We start from the raw sequence: 22,930 nt of genomic DNA, 5'->3' as shown, positions 1-22,930 counted from the left end.
GGCTATCCTTCATATAAGATAGAGATAAGTATAAGGCTATCCTTCATATAAGATAGGGATAGGTATAAGGCTATCCTTCATATAAGATAGGGATAGACATAAGGCTATCCTTTATATAAGATAGGGATAGGTATAAGGCTATCCTTCATATAAGATAGAGATAGGCATAAGGCTATCCTTCCTATAAGATAGGGATAGGCATAAGGCTATTCTTCCTATAAGATAGGGATAGGCATACAGCTATCCACAATATAAAATAGAGATAGACATAAGGCTATTCTTCATATAAGATAGAGATAGGTATAAGGCTATTCTTCATATAAGATAGAGATAGGCATAAGGCTATCCTTCATATAAGATAGGGATAGGTATAAGGCTATCCTTCATATAAGATAGGGATAGGTATAAGGCTTTCCTTCATATAAGATAGAGATAGGTATAAGGCTATCCTTCATATAAGATAGAGATAGGCATAAGGCTATCCTTCATATAAGATAGGGATAGGGATAGGGATAAGGCTATTCTTCATATAAGATAGAGATAGGCATAAGGCTATCCTTCATATAAGATAGAGATAGATATAAGGCTATTCTTCATATAAGATAGGGAGAGGAATAAGGTTATCCTTCATATAAGATAGACCTAGGGACTATTCATTGTTTTCAGGATATTGGGCAGCCTAAATGGGCCAAAAGGTTCCTATCTGCCTACACATTCTCTGTTTCTATGTTGGCATGAGCTAGCCCAATGAGGGAGCCCACTATTGTTGTGGGACCCACTCTCCTCTGTCATTTCCCTTACGTATTATTAGAATGATCTCACATAAAGATTCAGCAATTCTGATGAACAGTATATGTGCATCTGCAATACAATTTATTTGACCCCCATTGTAAATTAGATCTATTTGCAGAACAAAAACAATGTAAATAGCTCATACATAACAATTGATTTCAACAAATTCAACACAAAATGCCCCTTTAATGCCTTTCTTAGCTTCAACATTATTCAGCACATAGGAGGAAACGTGTGCGGATCCGATGTTATCTGAAGCATTGATGGCTTTATTAGATGCACAGGTGTGAAAGAGATAAAACACATTAAATACCTGATGACTCTGATGTTTAAAGTGGTACTCCGGTGGGAAAAAAAAAAATTTTCAACTGGCTCCAGAAAGTTAAACAGATTTGTAAATTACTTCTATTTAAAAATAGTAACTCTTCCAGTACTTATTAGCTGCTGTATACTACAGAGAAATTTGTGACGTTCTTTCTAGTCTGACCATAGTGCTCTCTGCTGACACCTCTGTGTTCTATGAGGATTCGCTTCTAATCTGGACACTTCCTGACATGGACAGAGGTGTCAGCAGAGAGCACTGTGGTCAGATTGAAAAAAACTGCACAATTTTCTCTGCAGTTTACAGCAGCTCATAAGTACTGGAAGGCTTCAGATTTTGAAATAGAAGTAATTTACTAAAATCTGTTTAACTTTCTGGCACCAGTTGCTTTGAAAACATTTGTTTTCCACTTTGTGAATTCAGGTAGAAGAAACAGACATGGTCGCACATCTACATATTGTGTTTTGATCTAATTGCTTCTCAACATAAATTCAAAAACTAACAGGTTGTTAGTAAATACATTTTGATCAAAAGGTACAAGCCCACTTCCACGTCAAGGCCACCTAATTTGAGTGGGTCCCTAACATCCCTAGCATAAAATGGCGCAGCACTGGGCGGCGACCACCACCGCTGCAACACCAGTGCCCACGGGGGGGAATGACCCATTGGCAGAGCGGCCCCAACGCCACTCAAACCAGTCCATGAGTCGCACCCCCCCGCAGACACGGCGCCACGGCAGCAATGGACGCCACACAGCACCACACCGGTGTGAACAGGATGTTACAGCTCACTTACCATGCTCTCCCAGTCAGACTGGGAGGCTACTAGGAAAGAAAAGGCCCTTGTGTAGCTAACTACTACTTATATAGGGTTGGGCTGAGGGGGTGGGGCAGAGTGCAGACACATGTTAAAACTTACTGGTGTGGTTCTCTGTGGCGGCCATTGTTTCTGTGATGCTTTGTCTGTGGGGTGGAGTGGCCCAGAGCCAGGGGCTTGGTCGGGCAGTAGTGAGGCTGCCTGGCCACTGGGTCGCTCCCCCCATTGGGCATGGTGTCTCGGAAGCAGTGGTCGCTGCCGGGGGCTGCGCCAGTGTCAGGTTAGGGACCCACTCTAACGAGGTGGCCTTGACGTAGCGAGTGGGCTTGTACTTTTTGATCAAAAATGTATACTAACAACCTGTTAGTTTTTGATATTATGCTGAGAAGCAAGTAGATCAAATTACATATGGTGGATGTGCGGCTGTGTTTCTCTTTGTGTTGTACATTTGTTTTTGCGGAGTTGCCCTTTAATGGCATGTTACAAATGTACCTGAGTGGTCAAAAAGCTAAGGAGAAGAGATCATTGGCTTGCATAAACAAAAAAGATATAAAAGGCTCGGAATGTCCCTATAGATAAAATTAGTAGCATAATTCACAAGTTTAAAGTGGAAGGAACACACTGACTGCAGCACTAGAAGGAGTTAACTATCCCCTGCTGCCACCACCACTTTCCTAAAGAGTCAGGTGGTCACAAACCCTCGAGTGACTGCAAAAGACCTGCGGCAAGATTTGGAGGCAGCGGGCACTGAGGTTGTAATTTGAACAGTAAGGTCATGTCGAAATACAAGACATACACCTCCACTGACCCAAAAATATGACAAAAGTCCCCTTCGATAGGCTCAAAACCATATAAATAAGCCACAAACATTTTTGGATTCTGTTCTGTGGAGCGATTAAAGGGATACTCCGCCCCCAGACATCTTCTTCCCTATCCAAAATGCTGTGGCACCCGAAGAAAACTTCGCTCCGTGCCGGATGACTGGCAATGGGGGGCAGAGGCTTGTGACGTCACAGCCACGCCACCTCAATGCAAGTCTATGGGAGGGGGCATAACGGTAACGGCCGTCATGCCCCCTCCCATAGACTTGCATTGAGGGGGCGTGGCAGTGACTACTTGAGTGGGGCAAGACTGTGATGTCACCAGCCTCTGGCGCTGCACCCGCCACTCTAAACGGGACCCCCGCGATCAGACATCTTATCCCCTTGGAGGTCAAGATAGATTCAATCAGGTACCATGAGATCCTCTGAGAACACATCATGCCTTACTGAGCACCATTGGACTTTCCAACAGGACAATCATCCCAAGAATACCTAAGATGTGTTTGCAGAAGAAGTCATGGAAGATTCTAGTGTGGCCGATACAGTGACCCAACTGCCGCCCCAGAGAAAATAGAAACATAGAAACATAGAATGTGTCGGCAGATAAGAACCATTTGGCCCATCTAGTCTGTCCAATAATCTGAATCCTATGAATAGTCCCTGGCCCTATCGGATATGAAGGATAGTCTTATTCCTATCCCTATCTTATATGAAGGATAGCCTTATACCTATCTCTATCTTATATGAAGGATAGCCTCATGCCTATCCCTATCTTATATGAAGTATAGCCTTATGCCTATCCCTATCTTATATGAAGGATAGCCTTATACCTATCCCTATCTTATATGAAGGATAGCCTTATGCCTATCCCTATCTTATATGAAGGATAGCCTTATGCCTATCCCTATCTTATATGACGGATAGCCTTATGCCTATCCCTATCTTATATAAAGGATAGCCTCATGCCTATCCCTATCTTATATGAAGGATAGCCTTATACCTATCCCTATCTAATATGAAGGATAGCCTTATACCTATCTCTATCTTATATGAAGGATAGCCTCATGCCTATCCCTATCTTATATGAAGGATAGCCTTATGCCTATCCCTATCTTATATGAAGGATAGCCTTATACCTATCCCTATCTTATATGACGGATAGCCTTATGTCTATCCCTATCTTATATGACGGATAGCCTCATGCCTATCCCTATCTTATATGAAGGATAGCCTTATGCCTATCCCTATCTTATATGAAGGATAGCCTTATACCTATCCCTATCTTATATGACGGATAGCCTTATGTCTATCCCTATCTTATATGACGGATAGCCTTATGCCTATCCCTATCTTATATGAAGGGTAGTCTTATACCTATCCCTATCTTATATGAAGGGTAGTCTTATACCTATCCCTATCTTATATGAAGGGTAGTCTTATACCTATCCCTATCTTATATGAAGGGTAGTCTTATACCTATCCCTATCTTATATGAAGGATAGCCTTATGTATATCTCTATCTTATATGAAGGATAGCCTTATGCATATTTCTATCTTATATGAAGGATAGCCTTATACCTATCCCTATCTTATATGAAGGATAGCCTTATACCTATCCCTATCTTATATGAAGGATAGCTTTATGCATATATCTATCTTATATGAAGGATAGCCTTATGCATATCTCTATCTTATATGAAGGATAGCCTTATGCCTATCCCTATTTTATATGAAGGATAGCCTTATACCTATCTCTATTTTATATGAAGGATAGCCTTATGCCTATCCCTATCTTATATGAAGGATAGCCTTATACCTATCCCTATCTTATATGAAGGATAGCCTTATGCCTATCCCTATCTTATATGAAGGATAGCCTTATACCTATCTCTATTTTATATGAAGGATAGCCTTATGCCTATCCCTATCTTATATGAAGGATAGCCTTATGCCTATCCCTATCTTATATGAAGGATAGCCTTATGCATATCTCTATCTTATATGAAGGATAGCCTTATGCTTATCCCTATCTTATATGAAGGATAGCCTTATACCTATCTCTATCTTATATGAAGGATAGCCTTATACTTATCCCTATCTTATATGAAGGATAGCCTTATACCTATCCCTATCTTATGTGAAGGATAGCCTTATGCCTATCCCTATCTTATATGAAGGATAGCCTTATACCTATCCCTATCTTATATGAAGGATAACCTTATACCTATCCCTATCTTATATGAAGGATAACCTTATGCCTATCCCTATCTTATATGAAGGATAGCCTTATACCTATCCCTATCTTATATGAAGGATAGCCTTTTACCTATCCCTATCTTATATGAAGGATAGCCTTATACCTATCCATATCTTATATGAAGGATAGCCTTATGCCTATCCCTATCTTATATGAAGGATAGCTTTATACCTATCCCTATCTTATATGAAGGATAGCCTTATGCCTATTCCTATCTTATATGAAGGATAGCCTTATACCTATCTCTATTTTATATGAAGGATAGCCTTATGCCTATCCCTATCTTATATGAAGGATAGCCTTATACCTATCCCTATCTTATATGAAGGATAGCCTTATGCCTATCCCTATCTTATATGAAGGATAGCCTTATACCTATCTCTATTTTATATGAAGGATAGCCTTATGCCTATCCCTATCTTATATGAAGGATAGCCTTATGCCTATCCCTATCTTATATGAAGGATAGCCTTATGCATATCTCTATCTTATATGAAGGATAGCCTTATGCTTATCCCTATCTTATATGAAGGATAGCCTTATACCTATCTCTATCTTATATGAAGGATAGCCTTATACTTATCCCTATCTTATATGAAGGATAGCCTTATACCTATCCCTATCTTATGTGAAGGATAGCCTTATGCCTATCCCTATCTTATATGAAGGATAGCCTTATACCTATCCCTATCTTATATGAAGGATAACCTTATACCTATCCCTATCTTATATGAAGGATAACCTTATGCCTATCCCTATCTTATATGAAGGATAGCCTTATACCTATCCCTATCTTATATGAAGGATAGCCTTTTACCTATCCCTATCTTATATGAAGGATAGCCTTATACCTATCCATATCTTATATGAAGGATAGCCTTATGCCTATCCCTATCTTATATGAAGGATAGCCTTATACCTATCCCTATCTTATATGAAGGATAGCCTTATGCCTATTCCTATCTTATATGAAGGATAGCCTTATGCATATCTCTATCTTATATGAAGGATAGCCTTATGCTTATCCCATGCATGTTTAAACTCCTTCACCTTCAAAATCTTTAGTAGTATTAAAAGAAGCCGATTGCAGCGAGAATATCAGTAAACTGGAGGTCATTGTCCATGAGGAATGGACTAAAATTCCTCAGGACGACAGCCAGAAGCTGATGTCCGTCTATGCATCACATTTGCAGCAGGTCATAACAGCAGAATGGGGCGCTAAAAATGACCGAGGACGCTTGTCACAAAGGGGATGAACAACTCTGAGACTGTATTAGTCAGACAATGTGGTGTTTGGTATTGAATTTTGACAAATCACTTGTTCCATTAGTTATGTAGGAATATTTACATTCTTTTTGTTTGTTTGTTAAAAGTTTATAAATATTGCAAATAAACCTGATTCACTGTACAACTGGGGACTGAATCGCTCTGACTGCAACTGTATACAGTGATAATCCCTCAAGTTACAATATTAATTGTTTCCAGGACGACCATTGTATGTTGAGACCATAACTCTATGGAAACCTGGTAATTGTTTTTGAAGCCCCAAAATGTCATCCAAAAATAGGAAAAAGTGAGGATTAAAGAAAAATAAGTAGATAACTAATATAGATAAAGCAAATCCTTACATATAAAAGTAATAAAGATCTGCTGGGAGCTGTAATCACTGTCTATGTAGAGGACAGGAGCTTCTTCAGGGTCCTGTACAGTACACAGTGTCCTAAAAAGTAACATGGAGCCGCCCTCACCTGGTGTCCAAAGGAGCAGCTAACCCTGACACAGGTAAAGAGTACAGAACATGTAATAACTCCCTGTACAAAACATGTAATACCTCCCTGTACCAGACACCAGTCAGTGCATGCACTTCAGTAATACAGGGGTTTTACCAGTAAAATGCCCATTCTGATTGGTCAGTTATTCCAGACATTGATATGTTTCTCACATCTGGACTGTCCGTAGCCTTGTATGTTGAGTCTGGTTTCAAGTTACAATGGTCCAGAAAAGACCGAAAATATTGTAACCTGAGGCTATTGTAAGTTGAGGGATCACTGTATTATGTATTTGGAGATACCGTAAAAGTAACCAATGGAGATCCAGATGCTGAGACACCCACCGATTAGTAGAATGAGTGTGTACGACCCCTTTGCCTCCATAGTGACCTGTATGCTGTATAAACTATTAGATCCCAGTGTGACCCAAAGATGGTAAAGGTCAATTGGTTTAGCCTCAGCACCACCAAACACTACGGTAAGTCATGACAACTTGACAAGTGAAACAAAGAAAGGTATCAAGACTTGTAGCAGAGAAAAGTTCTATAGTAATGCTTCTATATTTCCCTCCCTGGCTCCCCCTTGATGTTAAAGGGGTACTCCACCCCTAGACATCTTATCCCCTATCCAAAGGATAGGGGATAAGATGTCTGATCGCAGGGGTCCCGTCTAGGGGTGAAGTACCCCTTTAAGTCTATAGGGAGAAGAACTTTACACACCGCCATCAAATTGTACACTTATGAAGGGAAAAGTGTCATGGAGATAGCATCCACTTGTTGTTACAATGTAGAAGCTATACTGCTACTGTGAAATAGTTGGTTTATACTGTTTTTATGTCTTCTAAGACTCTATCATAAAAGTCACATACTGTAGGTGAGGCGCAAGCAGCTTCCAGCCTATCAATGGGAATTGCACGCCCTTCATTTTAGCAATTAAAGGGGGTCCCAACTCTGGACCCCACCACATATTCAAGCATGGCGGGAATACATCTGTACAATAAGGACATGGCACTGTAGAGGATAGACAGTTTCAGAAAGGTATCAGTTCTTAAAGGGGTACTCCGCTGCTCAGTGTTTGGTACAAACTGTTCCGAACGCTGGAGCCGGTGTTGGGAGCTTGTGATGTCATAGCCCCGCCCCCTCGTGACATCACACCCCGCCCCCTCAATGCAAGTCTTTGGGAGGGGGAGTGATTGCTGTCACGCCCACTCCCCTAGACTTGCACTGAGGGGATGGGGCGGGGTGCGACGTCATGAGGGGGCGGGGCTATGATGTCACAAGCTCCCATCGCAGGCTCCAGCGTTCGGAACAGTTTGTACCAAACGCTGAGCTGCGGAGTACTCCTTTAAAGGGGAACTCCGGTGGAAAACAAGTGGAAAACGTAACACAAATCAACTGGTGCCAGAGAGTTAAAGGAAAACAGTCACCTGTTCACCCGCACTATAACTCGATACATGGGTGTTATAGTGCGGGTGAACAGGAGACCGATGCGGGGTCTCAGACTTCTATACCTACCTGCAGCCCAGCGCCCCATTCCTCCAAAGGTCCCCCTTCTTCCAGCGCTCACTTGCGCACTGAGGTGGTCCTGCCGGCTAGATTTAAATATTCATAAGCGCCGACGCACCACCGGTCACGTAAGCGCTCAGTAGGCACGAGTGCTCACGTGACCGGTGATGCATCGGCACCCACACCCGCACCCGTGTATCGGGTTATAATGCAGGTGAACAGATGACCTTTTTCCTTTAAACAGATATGTTAATTACTTCTATGTAAAAATCTTAATCCTTCCAGTACTTATCAGTTGCTGTATGCTCCAGAGAAAGTTGTGTAGTTATTTCCAGTCTGATCACAGTTCTCTCTGCTGACACCTCTGTCCGTGTCAGGAACTGCCCAGAGCACAAGCAAATCCTCATAGCAAACCTCTCCTACTCTGGACAGTTCCTGACGCGGACAGAGGTGACAGCAGAGAGCACAAAGAACTACACAACTTCCTCAGGAGCATACAGCAGTTGATAAGTACTGGAAGGATTAAGATTTTTATATAGAAGTCATTTACAAATCTGTTTAACTTTCTGGCTCCAGTTGATTTGAAGACATTTGTTTTCCATCTAAGTACCCCCCTTTAAATACAATACTATTAATGATAATTATATTACTATTTAATAATTCTATTAAAATTGGCAAATGGTACCTCAGTTATATACATACGCATGATAGCTTAAATATAGATTTATCCAAATGATACATCTATCACCTATATACAAATGGTACCTTAGTTACATATATACACGATACCTCAATTATACATATGTATATATATATATATATATATATATATATATATACAAATGATACCTTAGTTACATATATACATATAATACCTTAGTTACATATATACATATAATACCTTAGTTACATATATACATATGATACCTCAATTACATATATACAATCACAAGCTCAGCTCTGCTTTCTAAGTCACTGTTTCCCAAGCAGTGCACCTCCAGCTGTTGCAAAACTACAACTCCCAGCATGCCCGGACAGCCTTCGGCTGTCCAGGCCTGCTGGAACTTGTAGTTTTGCAACAGCTGGAGGCACACTGGTTGGGGAACACTGATCCAAGTATGCAGAGTTAGTCAGTAGTATAAATATATATACCTCAACATACATTACAGCAGTCTGTGGCTTTTTAGCGGTTTCGAAACTACACTTCCCAGCATGCCCAACACTGGAAGTTGTAGTTTTGCAACAGCTGGAGAGCTACAGGTTGAGGTGCACTGTATTACAGGATAAAATACACATATAGTCATACATAGTCCTATCACTTACATGCTCATTAACAATGCCCTCTGTGCCCATTGCCTACCAATACCAGTTACATTGGCCTGCCCTCACATCATCTCAATAAAGCACCAGTGCTCAGAGACATCAATACTATTACTCCAATAGCCAATATTCAGCCTCCGTACCATCCTGTGCACCAGATACTGCACCTGAGCCAGAAGCTGAACACATGGAAGCATTATATATATATATATAGTATACATCTACAAACAGCTGCAAACTTGTCTTCTAGATGTCCACCACTAAACACAAGGCCTCCTGTCTACTCTGCCTGAGTGTCACAGTATAGATCTGCAGGTGACTACAAAGTATCACAATGTATAAAGTTGTGTAACATTCTATCACAGGACAATATATGCAACACACAAATACAATAAAAAGATGTCTATCTATCTATATCATATTTATCTATCTATACCATATTTATCTATCTATTTCATATCTACCTATTTCTATTACATCTCTCCATCTATTTATCTCATATCTAGATCTCTCTCTATCTCATATCTATCTATCTCATATCTATCTATCTCATATCTATCTATCTCTATATATCATATCTATCATCTATTTATTTCATATATATCTAATATCTATCTCATATCTATCTATCTCACATCTATCTAACTTATATCTATCTATCTCACATCTATCTATCTCATATCTATCTATCTATCTCATATCTATCTCATATCTATCTATCTCATATCTATCTCATATCTATCTATCTCACATCTATCTATCTCATATCTATCTCATATCTATCATCTATTTATTTGTTTCATATCTATCTCATATTCATCTCATATCTATCTCATATCTATCATCTATTTATTTGTTTCATATCTATCTCATATCTATCTATTTATCTATCTCATATCTATCTATCTATCTCATATCTATCTCTCATATTCATCTCATATCGATCTCATATCTATCTCATATCTATCTCTCATATTCATCTCATATCTATCTCATATCTATGTCATATCTATCTCATATCTATCTCTCATATTCATCTCATATTCATCTCATATCCATCTCATATCTATGTCATATCTATCTATCTATCTCATATCTATGTCATATCTATCTATCTATCTATCTCATATCTATCTATCTCATATCTATCTATCTATCTCATATCTATCTATCTCATATCTATCTATCTCATATCTATGTCATATCTATCTATCTATCTATCTCATATCTATCTATCTCATATCTATCTATCTATCTATCTATCTCATATCTATCTATCTATCTCATATCGATGTCATATCCATCTCATATCTATCTCATATCTATCTATCTATCTATCTCATATCTATCTATCTATTTCATATCTATCTCATATCTATCTCATATCATCCATCTCCAGGCATTCCTCACACGCACACGTCCGGGGCACTTGAGGCGCAGACCCTCCTGCACATGTCCGGACAGGAGACATATGTACATAGTAAATACAGACACACACCTCCCTGTCCATCCTCTCCCTGGCCAGGCTCTTTTATCAATGTCAGCAGCCTCTTCCTCCCCCTCCTCCTCCTCCTCTTCCCAAAGGCCAGCATCAGCACCACAGATCCCCCCGGCCGGCGCACTGGACTTACCTGAGCCACCCTGGCCTGTAACATGAGCAGTAGGAAGATCATGCTGAAGAGGTGCATGCTTAGGGGTACAGGGGGGCTCCTCACACCCCTGCACAGACCCCCAGGGCTGAGCCTGCCCACCACCTCTACTGACACCCTCCACATCCGCCTCTTCCCAGCACCCTCCCTCTCTCCTTCCTCCTGTCTATGGTTTTTGTCCCTTCCTCTCTCTCCCTCCCTCCTCTTTATTCTCTCTCCACCCTTAATTCCTCAGTCTTCTTCTCCCGCCCCGGTCCCTCTTCTCCCCTCTCTTTCTATTTCTCTACCCCCCAAGTCTTCGGAGTGACCCCTTCCCTGTGTTGTCTCTCAGTGTCCTCCTGGTCGCCCCATCCTTCCCGGGATATTATCCCCTCGCTCCCATACTAATCCCAGACGTGTCCCCTGTCTCCTGCTGTCATGTAATCCTGCTCTTCCCACTATCTCAGGCTTCTGTCTCCTCCCTGCACTCATGTCCCTCCTTTCTGTCTCTCCGGTCTCTTCTCCCTGTCTTTTAATCTTCTCTTTCACTCTTTCCTCCTGTAATCCCCATCCTCAGCCCTGTCTGCCATGCCTGGTACCCATTAACCCCTGCCTCCCCGTGCTATCTCTTGGCTCTCGTCCTATGGCTGCAGTGGGGGGTATGGTATTGGGATGTGTGAACATTTTATGGGGTGAATGTTCCGGATGCTGGATGACATTTATTATAGATACATAGAAAGAGACAGATGTTACATTCTTTTAATGTCTAGATTTTTTACAGTGTCGGGAACTGTAGATATAACCTACTATATTATCTGTACAATCTGTCTACATAAAAACCTGTTTACTCACGTCTTATATCAATATAAAAATCAATTTATTTATCTGTCAATCTCATTTCTGTCACGGTGTCTGCGCAGGATCTATTAATCTATCTCATATCTATCTCATATCTATCTATCTATCTATCTCATATCTATCTATCTATCTATCTATCTCATATCTATCTCATATCTATCTATCTATCTATCTCATATCTATCTATCTCATATCTATCTCATATCTATCTCATATCTATCTCATATCTATCTCATATCTATCTATTTATCTCATATCTATCTATCTATCTCATGTCTATCTATCTCATATCTATCTATCTATCTATCTATCTATCTCATATTTATCTATCTATCTCATATCTATCTATCTCATATCTATCTATCTCATATCTATCTATCTTATATCTATCTTTCTCATATCTATCTATCTCATATATATCTCATATCTATCTATCTCATATCTATCTATCTCATCTATCTATCTATCTACAAAAGAGGATAACAGCAGCACACTACTAGCACTAAGCTATATGTGAAATATGACATGTTTACTTTGCAATACTGCTATGGTGAATAATAGAGGTTCTTAGTTTACCATTTGGCCGAATCTATCTCATATCTATCTATCTATCTATCTCATATCTAGAGAAGCAGGTGGAGCAGCACTCTCAAGTTGAACTAGGTGCAGTGGGTGCAGGCTGTGGATGGGCCCTGGTCCTCGGGCCCCTATTAGATACAGCAACCAAGTAAACGCAGCAGCACTCCAGCGTAGTGAAGAATAGTGACTTTTATTTATCACCAAAATGCAATAGCGACGTTTCAACCACCTCACGTGGCCGTCCTCAAGCTTGAGGATGGCAACGTGAGGTGGTTGAAACGTCGCTATTGCATTTTGGTGATAAATAAAAGTCACTATTCTTCACTACGCTGGAGTGCTGCTGCGTTTACTTGGTTGCTGTATCTCATATCTATCTATCTCATATCTATCTATCTATCTCATATCTATCTATCTCATATCTATCTATCTCATATCTATCTATCTATCTATCTATCTATCTCATATCTATCTATCTCATATCCATCTAAAGTCATGGTTGTAAATGTTGGCCCCCTGAAATGTTTCAAGAAAATGAAGTATTTCTCACAGTAAAGGATTGCAGTAACACATGTTTTGCTATACACATGTTTATTCCCTTTGTGTGTATTGGAACTAACCCCAAAATAGGAGGAAAAAAAGCTAATTGGACATAATGTCACACCTAACTACAGAAATGGTCTGGACAAAATTATTGGCACCCTTAACTTAATATTTGGTTGCACACCCTTTGGAAAAAATAACTGAAATCAGTCGCTTCTTATAACCATCAATAAGCTTTTTACACCTCTCAGCCGGAATGTTGGACCACTCTTCCTTAGCAAACTGCTCCAGGTCTCTTATTGGAAGGTGCCTTTTCCCAACAGCAATTTTAAGATCTCTCCACAGGTGATCAATGGGATTTACATCTGGACTCATTGCTGCCACTTCCGAACTCTCCAGCGCTTTGTTGCCATCCATTTCTGGGGGCTTTTTGACGTATATTTGGAGTCATTGTCCTGCTGGAAGACCCAAGATCTCGGACGTAAACCCAGCTTTCTGACACTGGGCTGTACAGTGCGACCCAAAATCCATTGGTAATCCTTAGATTTCATGATGCCTTGTACACATTCAAGGCCCCCAGTGCCAGAGGCAGCAAAACATCCCCAAAATATCATTGACTTCCACCATATTTCACTGTAGGTACTGTGTTCTTTTCTTTGTAGGCCTCATTCCGTTTTCGGTAAACAGTAGAATGATGTGCTTTACCAAAAAGCTCTATCTTGGTCTCATCTGTCCACAAGATGTTTTCCCAGAAGAATTTAGGCTTACTCAAGTTCATTTTGGCAAAATGTAGTCTTGCTTTTTCATGTCTCTGTGTCAGTAGTGGGGTCCTCCTGGGTCTCCTGCCATAGCATTTCATTTAATTTAAATGTCGACGGATAGTTCGCGCTGACACTGATGCTCCCTGAGTCTGCAGGACAGCTTGAATATCTTTGGAACTTGTTTGGGGCTGCTTATCCACCATCCGGACTATCCTGCGTTGACACCTTTCATCAATTTTTCTCCAATTTTTCTTCCGTCCACGTCCAGGGAGATTAGCTACAGTGCCATGGGTTGAAAACTTCTTGATAATGTTGCGCACTGTGGACAAAGGCAAATCTAGATCTCTGGAGATGGACTTGTAACCTTGAGATTGTTGATATTTTTCCACAATTCTGGTTCTCAAGTCCTCAGACTGTTCTCGTCTCCTCTTTCTGTTGTCCATGCTTAGTGTGGCACACACAGACACACAATGCAAATACTAAGTGAACTTCTCTCCTTTTTAGCTGCTTTTAGGTGTGATTTTTATATTGCCCACACCAGTTATTTGCCCCAGGTGAGTTTAAAGGAGCATCACATGCTTGAAACAATCTTATTTTTCCACAATTTTGAAAGGGTTCCAATAATTTTGTCCAGCCCATTTTTAGAGTTTGGTGTGACATTATGTCCAATTTGCTCCCCCCCCCCCCCCTTTTTTTTTTTTTTTTTGTTTAGTCCCAATACATACAAAGGGAAAATACATGTGTATAGCAAAACATGTGTTACTGCAATCCTTTTCTGAGAGAAATACTTAATTTTTCTAGAAAAATTTCAGGAGTGCCAACATTTATGGCCATGGCTGTATCTATCTCATATCTATCTATCTATCTATCTCATATCTATCTCATATCTATCTCATATCTATCTATCTATCTTATATATATATATATATATATATATATATATATATATATATATATATATATATAATAAATAAAAAAACATGTAGAAGCAGCACATCAAGCAGTATTGTCTGATAATAGATGCGGGGTGCTCGCATACTTGGAGCCTGGGTCCACCGGTTCCTTAATCCAGAACTGCAAAATAGGATGCAGCACCCCACGGATGCAATCAAAGTTGATGGCTTATTCCATAACGTGCAAAAGACAACGTTTCGCCAGCCTCACACTGGCTTTTTCAAGTGAGGGATAGTGACAAACACAAGGTATATATGGACCGCACTAAGGCCGCCCACATCATCATGTGATCAATAAGGCATCATTTACATATCAAAACATCATATAGTGGTAAGTGACAGTGTCAACATCTTTACATCTTAATATATAGAACAACAGGTGCGTCATTTACATACACATATATACACATAAAGGTGCCAGTGAGTCATGGCGATCAATCATATGTTATATCATATTGAGATCATACTGATCTCCAGTGGTAAAAGTTCATTGGTGACGTCAGTGGTGATGGTGATTACCTCATAGGGATGTGCCATGATGTCCGCGGTATACAGGATTCACCGTTTCTTCTGGAGAGCTTGATGGCGTGTGTCTCGGTTCTACTTCCAGGTTTGTGAGCTGGTTGCTCTCCATTGGCCGCGCAGCCGCTGCGTCCATAGCAACCGCTCGCCCCGGATGTGTCACATGCGCATGCTCCAAGAGGGTACGGTGGGGAAAAAGCAATCTCTCCGTATCACCGCAGAGTGCGCCTGCATCTGAAGTAGCGTCCATAGTTACCAGTCTTACTGGCCGGTAATGCAGTAAAGAATCGCAATATCTGAACAGGGCAAGTTTGCACAGAGGGAAAAATATTGAACAGATGCTGAGAAGTGTTGGTAGGTCACTTCATAGCAATGGTTACGGGGTTGGCTAGCAACCTCGGCGTCGCCCCTAGCAACCATTGGAGAAAAAAGTGTCTGGGTTCAGGTCAAAGGTAGGGTATCCGCACACCGATTGGTACTAAGCAGACCTGATATGGGAGATATGTAATCGGTCCAGACACACCGACTTTACTGATGCGGATACCCTACCTTTGACCTGAACCCAGCCTCTTTTTTCTCCAATGGTTGCTTGCGATACACAGATAAGTAATTCTTAACAGAAATAGGCCAATAAAAAGAATAAAGGATGAAAATAATAAAAGCAAAATGATGTATAATGAAATCATAAAAATAATATATAATAAAATAAAATAAAGATAAAAACAAAGTTAAATCAGGACTGCCTGGATTTGAACTCACAATTTATTATTTTCATCCTTTATTCTTTTTATTGGCCTGTTTCTTTTAAGAATTACTTATCTGTGTATCGGTGAGGTTTGGTTGCCATGGTGATGCCGACGCTGCCCGCATGGAAATCATGGCTGGGCCGACTGTACGCGCGAGCAGCGTGACGTCCATGAGTGGAACGCAGCGTCTGGTATACCTATGACAACTTCCGCACTCCCAACCCTTGTTCTGAAACGACACATTTTCGGCGCACATGCGCCGTAGAATACCTCCACTCTGATATATATTTATATAGCGGTGAGGGGTGATTCCCTTATAGCCTGCAAGTATTGTTTTTAAAGGGTACCTCTCATCAAAAAAACTTTTGATATATTATAGATTAATGTATGCAGAATAACTTTACAATTGCATGTTATTAAAAAATATGCTTCTTTCTATTTAATTTTCCACTTTGAAGAAATGACCACTAGGGGTCTCCCTACCAGTCCTGGCAGCAAGCATTTCAGACTCATGCTGGACTCCTAAACACTACGAGCTGCCAGTCTGCTTTGTTCACAAAGGAGAACACTCAGAGCTGCCAGCCTGCTTTGTTCACAGCCTGTTTGGCTGTGAACAAAGCAGGCTGGCAGCTCTGAGTGTTTAGGACTCCAGCATGAGTCAGAAATGCTTGATGACAGGACTGATCGGGAAAAATACAATAGAAAGAAGCATTTTTTCACTAACATGCTATTGGAAAGTTATTCAACATTCATTAATCTAAAATATATCAAAAGTTTATTTGATGAGAGGTACCCTTTCATTGATTTTAATACACTTGCACATATGTTCTGAGACTGCAATCAGAACCTTATTAAGGATAGAATAGAACGGTGTGTTATCACTACACTATGTAGGTGAATATTATATATGGTTATGATGAGCACGTGTTTATGTATACCATGGATTGCATTATGTATACCTTACTCTGTATATTTTGTGTTTATCACTGATTTTTTTGTAATTGACTTTGTAATTGTTGCCATGATAAAATGGGTGATTTGGAACACTTGTATGAGCTTGAGAAAGGCCGGGAGAGCCAGCAGAAACGTCGCTGTATGACATTCACATATAAAGTTTTTTTCTTTTTCACCACATTAGACCTGTGTGCTGCGGATTTATATGGACTATCTATTTATCTATCTATCTCATATCTCTATATCTCATATCTATCTCATATCTCTATATCTCATATTTATCTATCTATCTATCTATCTATCTCATATCTATCTATTTATCTATCTCATATCTATCTATCTATCTATCTATCTATCTCATATCTATCTATATCATATCTATCTATCTATCTCATATCTATCTATTTATCTATCTCATATCTATCTATCTATCTATCTATTTATCTCATATCTATCTATCTATCTCATATCTATCTATCTCATATCTATCTATATCATATCTATCTATTTCATATCTATCTATTTATCTATCTCATATCTATCTATCTATCTATCTATCTATCTATCTCATATCTATCTCATATTTATCTCATATCTATCTATCTCATATCTATCTATCTCATATCTATCTCATATCTATCTATCTATCTATCTATCTCATATATATCTATCTATTAATCATCAATCTCAAATCTATAGCTTTTCTGTCTATATCAGTCTCACAGAGAGAATAGTCCGGCATTGCACATACTTGACCATTGCTCCATTCACAGAGGGCACTGGGAACCTTCATTCTCTGGACCAGTTAGGGTCCCTGTGATTGGACACTTACCTCCTATCCTGTGAAATGTTGGCTGTCAATGTTAGTGAAGGTCTTGGTCACATGACACCACTGCTATGACTGCCCCCTTATACTTCTGTAATTCCATCAGATCAAACATAGAAGCATTATCTCCAAATAATAAACCGGCATTACCTCCATAAGTAGTACCTGGTCTGCCAAATAGAATCAATACAATAACATACCATCCAAGAAGTCACCAAACGTCCCTGAAGAGCACCCAAATATGTCTCTTCTCCTGTAAAGCAGCATTCACTGTGTACATGGAACGTCTATTCTCTTGTGACTTACAAAGGAGAAGGGAAATATTTCCAACGGGGAAAAAAGGAGATTGTGAGAACTGAATCTTTCTGTGGCTAAGGAAGTTGTACAAAAGGACCTTCTGATCCAAAAAATAATATCCAGGATCGAATTGGCCCAACAGAGGTCCAGGCCCTGACACAAGAGTGGGCCCCAAAGTTTAACCAGAAGACACCATTGGATAGCTGCTTGGGTATAAAAGCAGACTGTACCTTTCCTGAAGCTGATGTAGGTTGCCAAAATTATAAAATCTTTTTTTTTTTTTTTCTGAGCCAAGGAAGCATTGCCAAACTGCCACAACCTGACACACCTCTTCTCTCACACCTCTTGCCTCACAGCAGAAGCAACATGGAGGACATTATAGAGCAGCGCTGAGTAATATAAGCTATGAATTGAGCCCTGGGATAAGATCTAATACAATCAACTTGTGTACTCTCTTTTGCAATCTCTGCTTCTGGCTCTCTCCAATAACTTCCTCATAACCCATTTCCTCACCCCTCCCTTATCCATAGACTTGTACAGACAGCATGTAACCTCATCCCCGAGTGAGCTGCTAGTTTGTCTAATAATGACAAAACAGAATTGCGCTGTTTTCAGAGTTTAAGAGGAGGAGGCAAGAAAGAAACCTTATAAGAGGAGGAAGAGGCATTTTTTTCTGTTTACATGTAATACAGTGTCACTTGTACTATTGATTTACACTCATTTTGCTGAAACAAGAGTGCGTACAATTTGGTATAAAAAGGGATTAAAAATAAACCAAACTGAATAAAAATACTTCTTGCTAAGTATACCAGACAGAATACAGTAATATTTATATAGAGGCACACCGTATGATCCCAATGTGGGCTATGTGGGTAAGGTTCCAAATTTAACTGGTAAAACTAAATAGTAAAAATAAAAGATAGTCAAGTGGTCAATGGGAACGACTTCAAAGTTCTGGAGCTGACATTCATGAAGGTCTCCAAACTGTAAAACAATGTAATATTCATAAACAGGGAGGAAAACTGAAACCTCAAAAATATTGTTCTCTATTGATCAAATTCACTCTGATCGCTCTGATTCACTACAGATAAAGAACTAACTTAATTAAAGGGGTTGTCCAGTTAGATCTTATCCCCTATCCACAGAACGGGGCCTGGAGTCGCACAAGTCCAGCAGTCTTGTGTCTTGTATGTGTAGAATGGAGCACTAACTTAAAACCGGAGCCCCATTCTGGAGATCGCAGGGAGGGAGGGGCCTAAAGTTGGACCCCCCCCCTTCCCCGATCCAATTCCTATCCCCTATTTTATTATTTTCACCAGACAGCCCCTTTAAAGTTAAAGGGGTATTCTGGCTTTATACATCTTATTGCCTATCCAAATGATAGAGGATAAGATGTATGATCGCAGGGGTCCCACCGCTGGGGACCCCTAGGATGTCAATGCATTCTGCCGGGGGCTGCACCAAAATCGCGGGGGTCCCCAGCTGCGGGACCCCTGTTATCATACATCTTGTCCCCTATGATTTGGATAGGGGATAATATGTATAAAGCCAGAATACCCCTTTAATCTCTTTTAAGCACAGAAAACTTGGCAGCCGATGAGTGGCTGCATCTACATGTGACCTGGCTTTCTCATTGAAGTCTTCTTTTTAGGGTTTCTACTTTGTGAAAATGGGCAGGAAGTTCATTCATGTCTGTTTATTTGTGGTGATTCCCATGTTTTGTCTTGCTACACTTTTGTCTAGCTTTAGGTGTCCATACGTCTTCAATAGATGTCAGCCAAATGCTTGTTACGACCCCACCATACACATGCTTAGCTTATCTCCTTGAAGAGAAGAGACACCTCTAGTGGCAGTTCTTCTCTAGGGAGAACAAAGGATTGGGCATTGAAATTCGGCATAACCGATCTTACTTCTTCATCACTAAGGTCAAACTAGTTTATCAGCATAGTAACATGGTTTCAAGGCTAGAAAATACATAAGTCCACCCAATTCAGCTTACTACATGGCATTGTTGATCCAGAGGAAGGCAAAAAAAAAAAAAAAAAAAAAACAATTTCCTTCTTCTCTAAAACCTATTAATATTTAATATTTCACACTCCAGACATGCATCCATGCCCCTCTTGAACTCTTGTAATGGGTTCACCATAAATCCATAAATCCAATCGTCTCTCCGCTCTTACAGTACAGAGCACTCTTTTACGCTGATGTTAAATGTTTTTTCCTTTAGACGAAAAGGATGCCCACTTGTTATTGTTACAATCTTTTCCTTCTAGCATGAAAACATGGACCATCTGGTATAACCAGAAGAAAGCAATAGACTGACCCATTGTAGTACCAGAGAAACTTTCAGTGGACACAGCCTTTGACGCAGTACTGGGTCCCAAAGGTCTAGAAGTGTGGGCCTTCAGAACAATTCCCTGTGATGAGCCAAATATTTGTAGGGTATTTAATGTTTAATTCATGTTAGCATTACTATACATATAAATAAAGCATGATACTTGAGCAGCAGTGTCCACCTGTGGGGTGTCAGTTGATACAAACAATGTGAAATGATACCCGAGATGCTTTGATTGAAACCTGTACAGGTAATAGAAATGCAAAGAGGAAATTGTACTACTTCTCCTCTATGCTTTTAGATGTCTCTCCTATTATTATTGATATCCCTTCAGATAGCCCTGGTGGGAACCACCAGAGTCCAGAAATTATCAACATGCAGTCCCAGCCTAACTGTGGAGGGGAGGAGACAGAGCAGTCCTCGCTCCTCCTTACACTAAACTAGCTCTCTCCAAACTAATTTGTACCATCATCCTGCCCTCTAGTTAAAGGAGTACTCCGCCCCTAGACATCTTATCCCCTATCCAAAGAATAGGGGATAAGATGTCTGATTATGGGGGTCCCATGGCTGGGGACCCCCGAGATCTCCCTGTTGCGCCTGGCGTTCATTTAGAGTTGGGTGGAGCGCCGGAGGCTCGTGATGTCACGGCCACGCCCCCGCTTGTGACATCACGGCCACGCCCCCTCAATGCAAGTCTATGGGAGGGGGCGTGACCACCGTCACACCACCTCCCATAGACTTGCATTGAAGGGGCATGGCCGTGACATCACGAGTGGGCCTCACATCGCCAGTCATCCGGCACGGAGCGAAGTTCGCTCCGTGCACCAGATGTCTGGGGTGCCAAAGTCGAGATTGCGGGGGTCCCCAGCGGCGAGACCCCCACAATCAGACATCTTATCCCCTATCCTTTGGATAGGGGATAAGATGTCTAGGGGCAGAGTACCCCTTTAAGAGGAAGGCTGTGCTAGAGCGGATCTATCCCCGCACTCTAGTACTATACCAAGTATAGGTATCAGTGTTTGTAAAAGGACCTTCTGTAACATGCATTTGCAAGTTCTGACACTAAATGGCCCTCATTTACTTAGAAAATCGGGTTGTAAGTCTATGTTGCTTTCTTACCCGACTGCTTTTTTCCCCTAGTATTTATTATTATGTCGCATCCTGTTTGTCGCACGTGGGTTTTGTTGGTTTTGGTTTCCAACTCCTCTTAGTTGTCGGGAAAAAATCCACAAAAATTGAACAAATTCGGGTTGGAAACCTTTATAAATACGTGGGAAAGCTCAGAAATGTCGGGTTACGCCCCTTTTTCGTGTTTGGGAGAATCCACATTGGGTCCGTCGGGAAAAAATGTCGCATCGTGTCGCAGACTGGCGCACGATGTCTGTGACATGTCGCAGACAAAGATGCGCCAAAAAAACCCGACAAAACAAGTCGGGTTTAGAATAGTAAATGAGGGCCATTGACTAGATGTGATCGATCATATAAGACCAGAAATATGGTAAAATCACACAGGACCCCATACAGATGACGCTCTTCCCACCAAACCATATACATGTATATGTAAACTATATCATACAGTCATATCTTGAAGTGAAGTTCAAAAAATTATAATAAACAAAAATACCGCAGTAAAATAGATATAAAGAGCATCAGTTCTTTAAATCTAAGGCTATGTTCACATCAGTGTTTTGGCTGTGACGGAGGTTGTGACACCACTCACCAACGGAACCCGACAGGTCCCATTCACTTTGAGTGGGGTCCATGGGGGTCCTGTTAGATGATTTTAGTGGAGAAAAAAAATCTAACATGCACTTTTATTTTCTCCACAAAAGTCCCATAATTTCAAAAAAATTTGCGGACGGAGCTCCAAACGCTGATGTGAACATGGTTTAATAACCCATTAACCCTTTCCCGGCTTCCCGAAGTTTGAATTTTGGCTTATGTTTTCTTCCTCTTTACCTTCTAACACCCATAACTTTTTTTTATTTTTCCACTGACAGAGTTATGTTAGGGCTAATTTTTTGTGGGACAAGCTGTTATGTTGTTTTTTTTGTCACCCTATAATGCAGTGGTCTTCAACCTGCGGACCTCCAGATGTTTCAAATCTACAACTCCCAGCCGATGGCTGTCCGGGCATGCTGGGAGTTGTAGTTTTGCAACATCTGGAGGTCCGCAGGTTGAAGACCACTGATATAATGTATCAGTAAGCCAGAAATTATGTATAGGGCAAAAAAAAAAATAAAAAAAGAAAGAAAATGGAATTGCACAATTTTTGGGGGAATCATTTTTTCAGAGTTCATTAATATATTCTTAAAGGGGTACTCTGCCC

General features: G+C 40.5%; 1 protein-coding gene across 1 annotated transcript in view; it reads right to left on the bottom strand.

Moving 5' to 3' along the window:
• OLFM2 (olfactomedin 2) overlaps positions 1-11,406 on the bottom strand; it is a 372,622-nt gene extending 361,216 nt beyond the window's left edge. Inside the window, exon 1 of the mRNA XM_056570655.1 lies at positions 11,234-11,406. Within this exon, the coding sequence (XP_056426630.1) occupies positions 11,234-11,377 (144 nt within the window). The 5' untranslated portion in view covers positions 11,378-11,406. The remainder of the gene's footprint in view (positions 1-11,233) is intronic.
• Between the last annotated feature and the right edge of the window lie 11,524 nt (positions 11,407-22,930).

The sequence above is a fragment of the Hyla sarda genome, chromosome 4 (genome assembly GCF_029499605.1).
Source record: "Hyla sarda isolate aHylSar1 chromosome 4, aHylSar1.hap1, whole genome shotgun sequence".
NCBI lineage: Eukaryota > Metazoa > Chordata > Amphibia > Anura > Hylidae > Hyla > Hyla sarda.
Note: the sequence above shows the minus strand (reverse complement) of the source record. Positions and strands in the feature narration are given on the sequence as shown.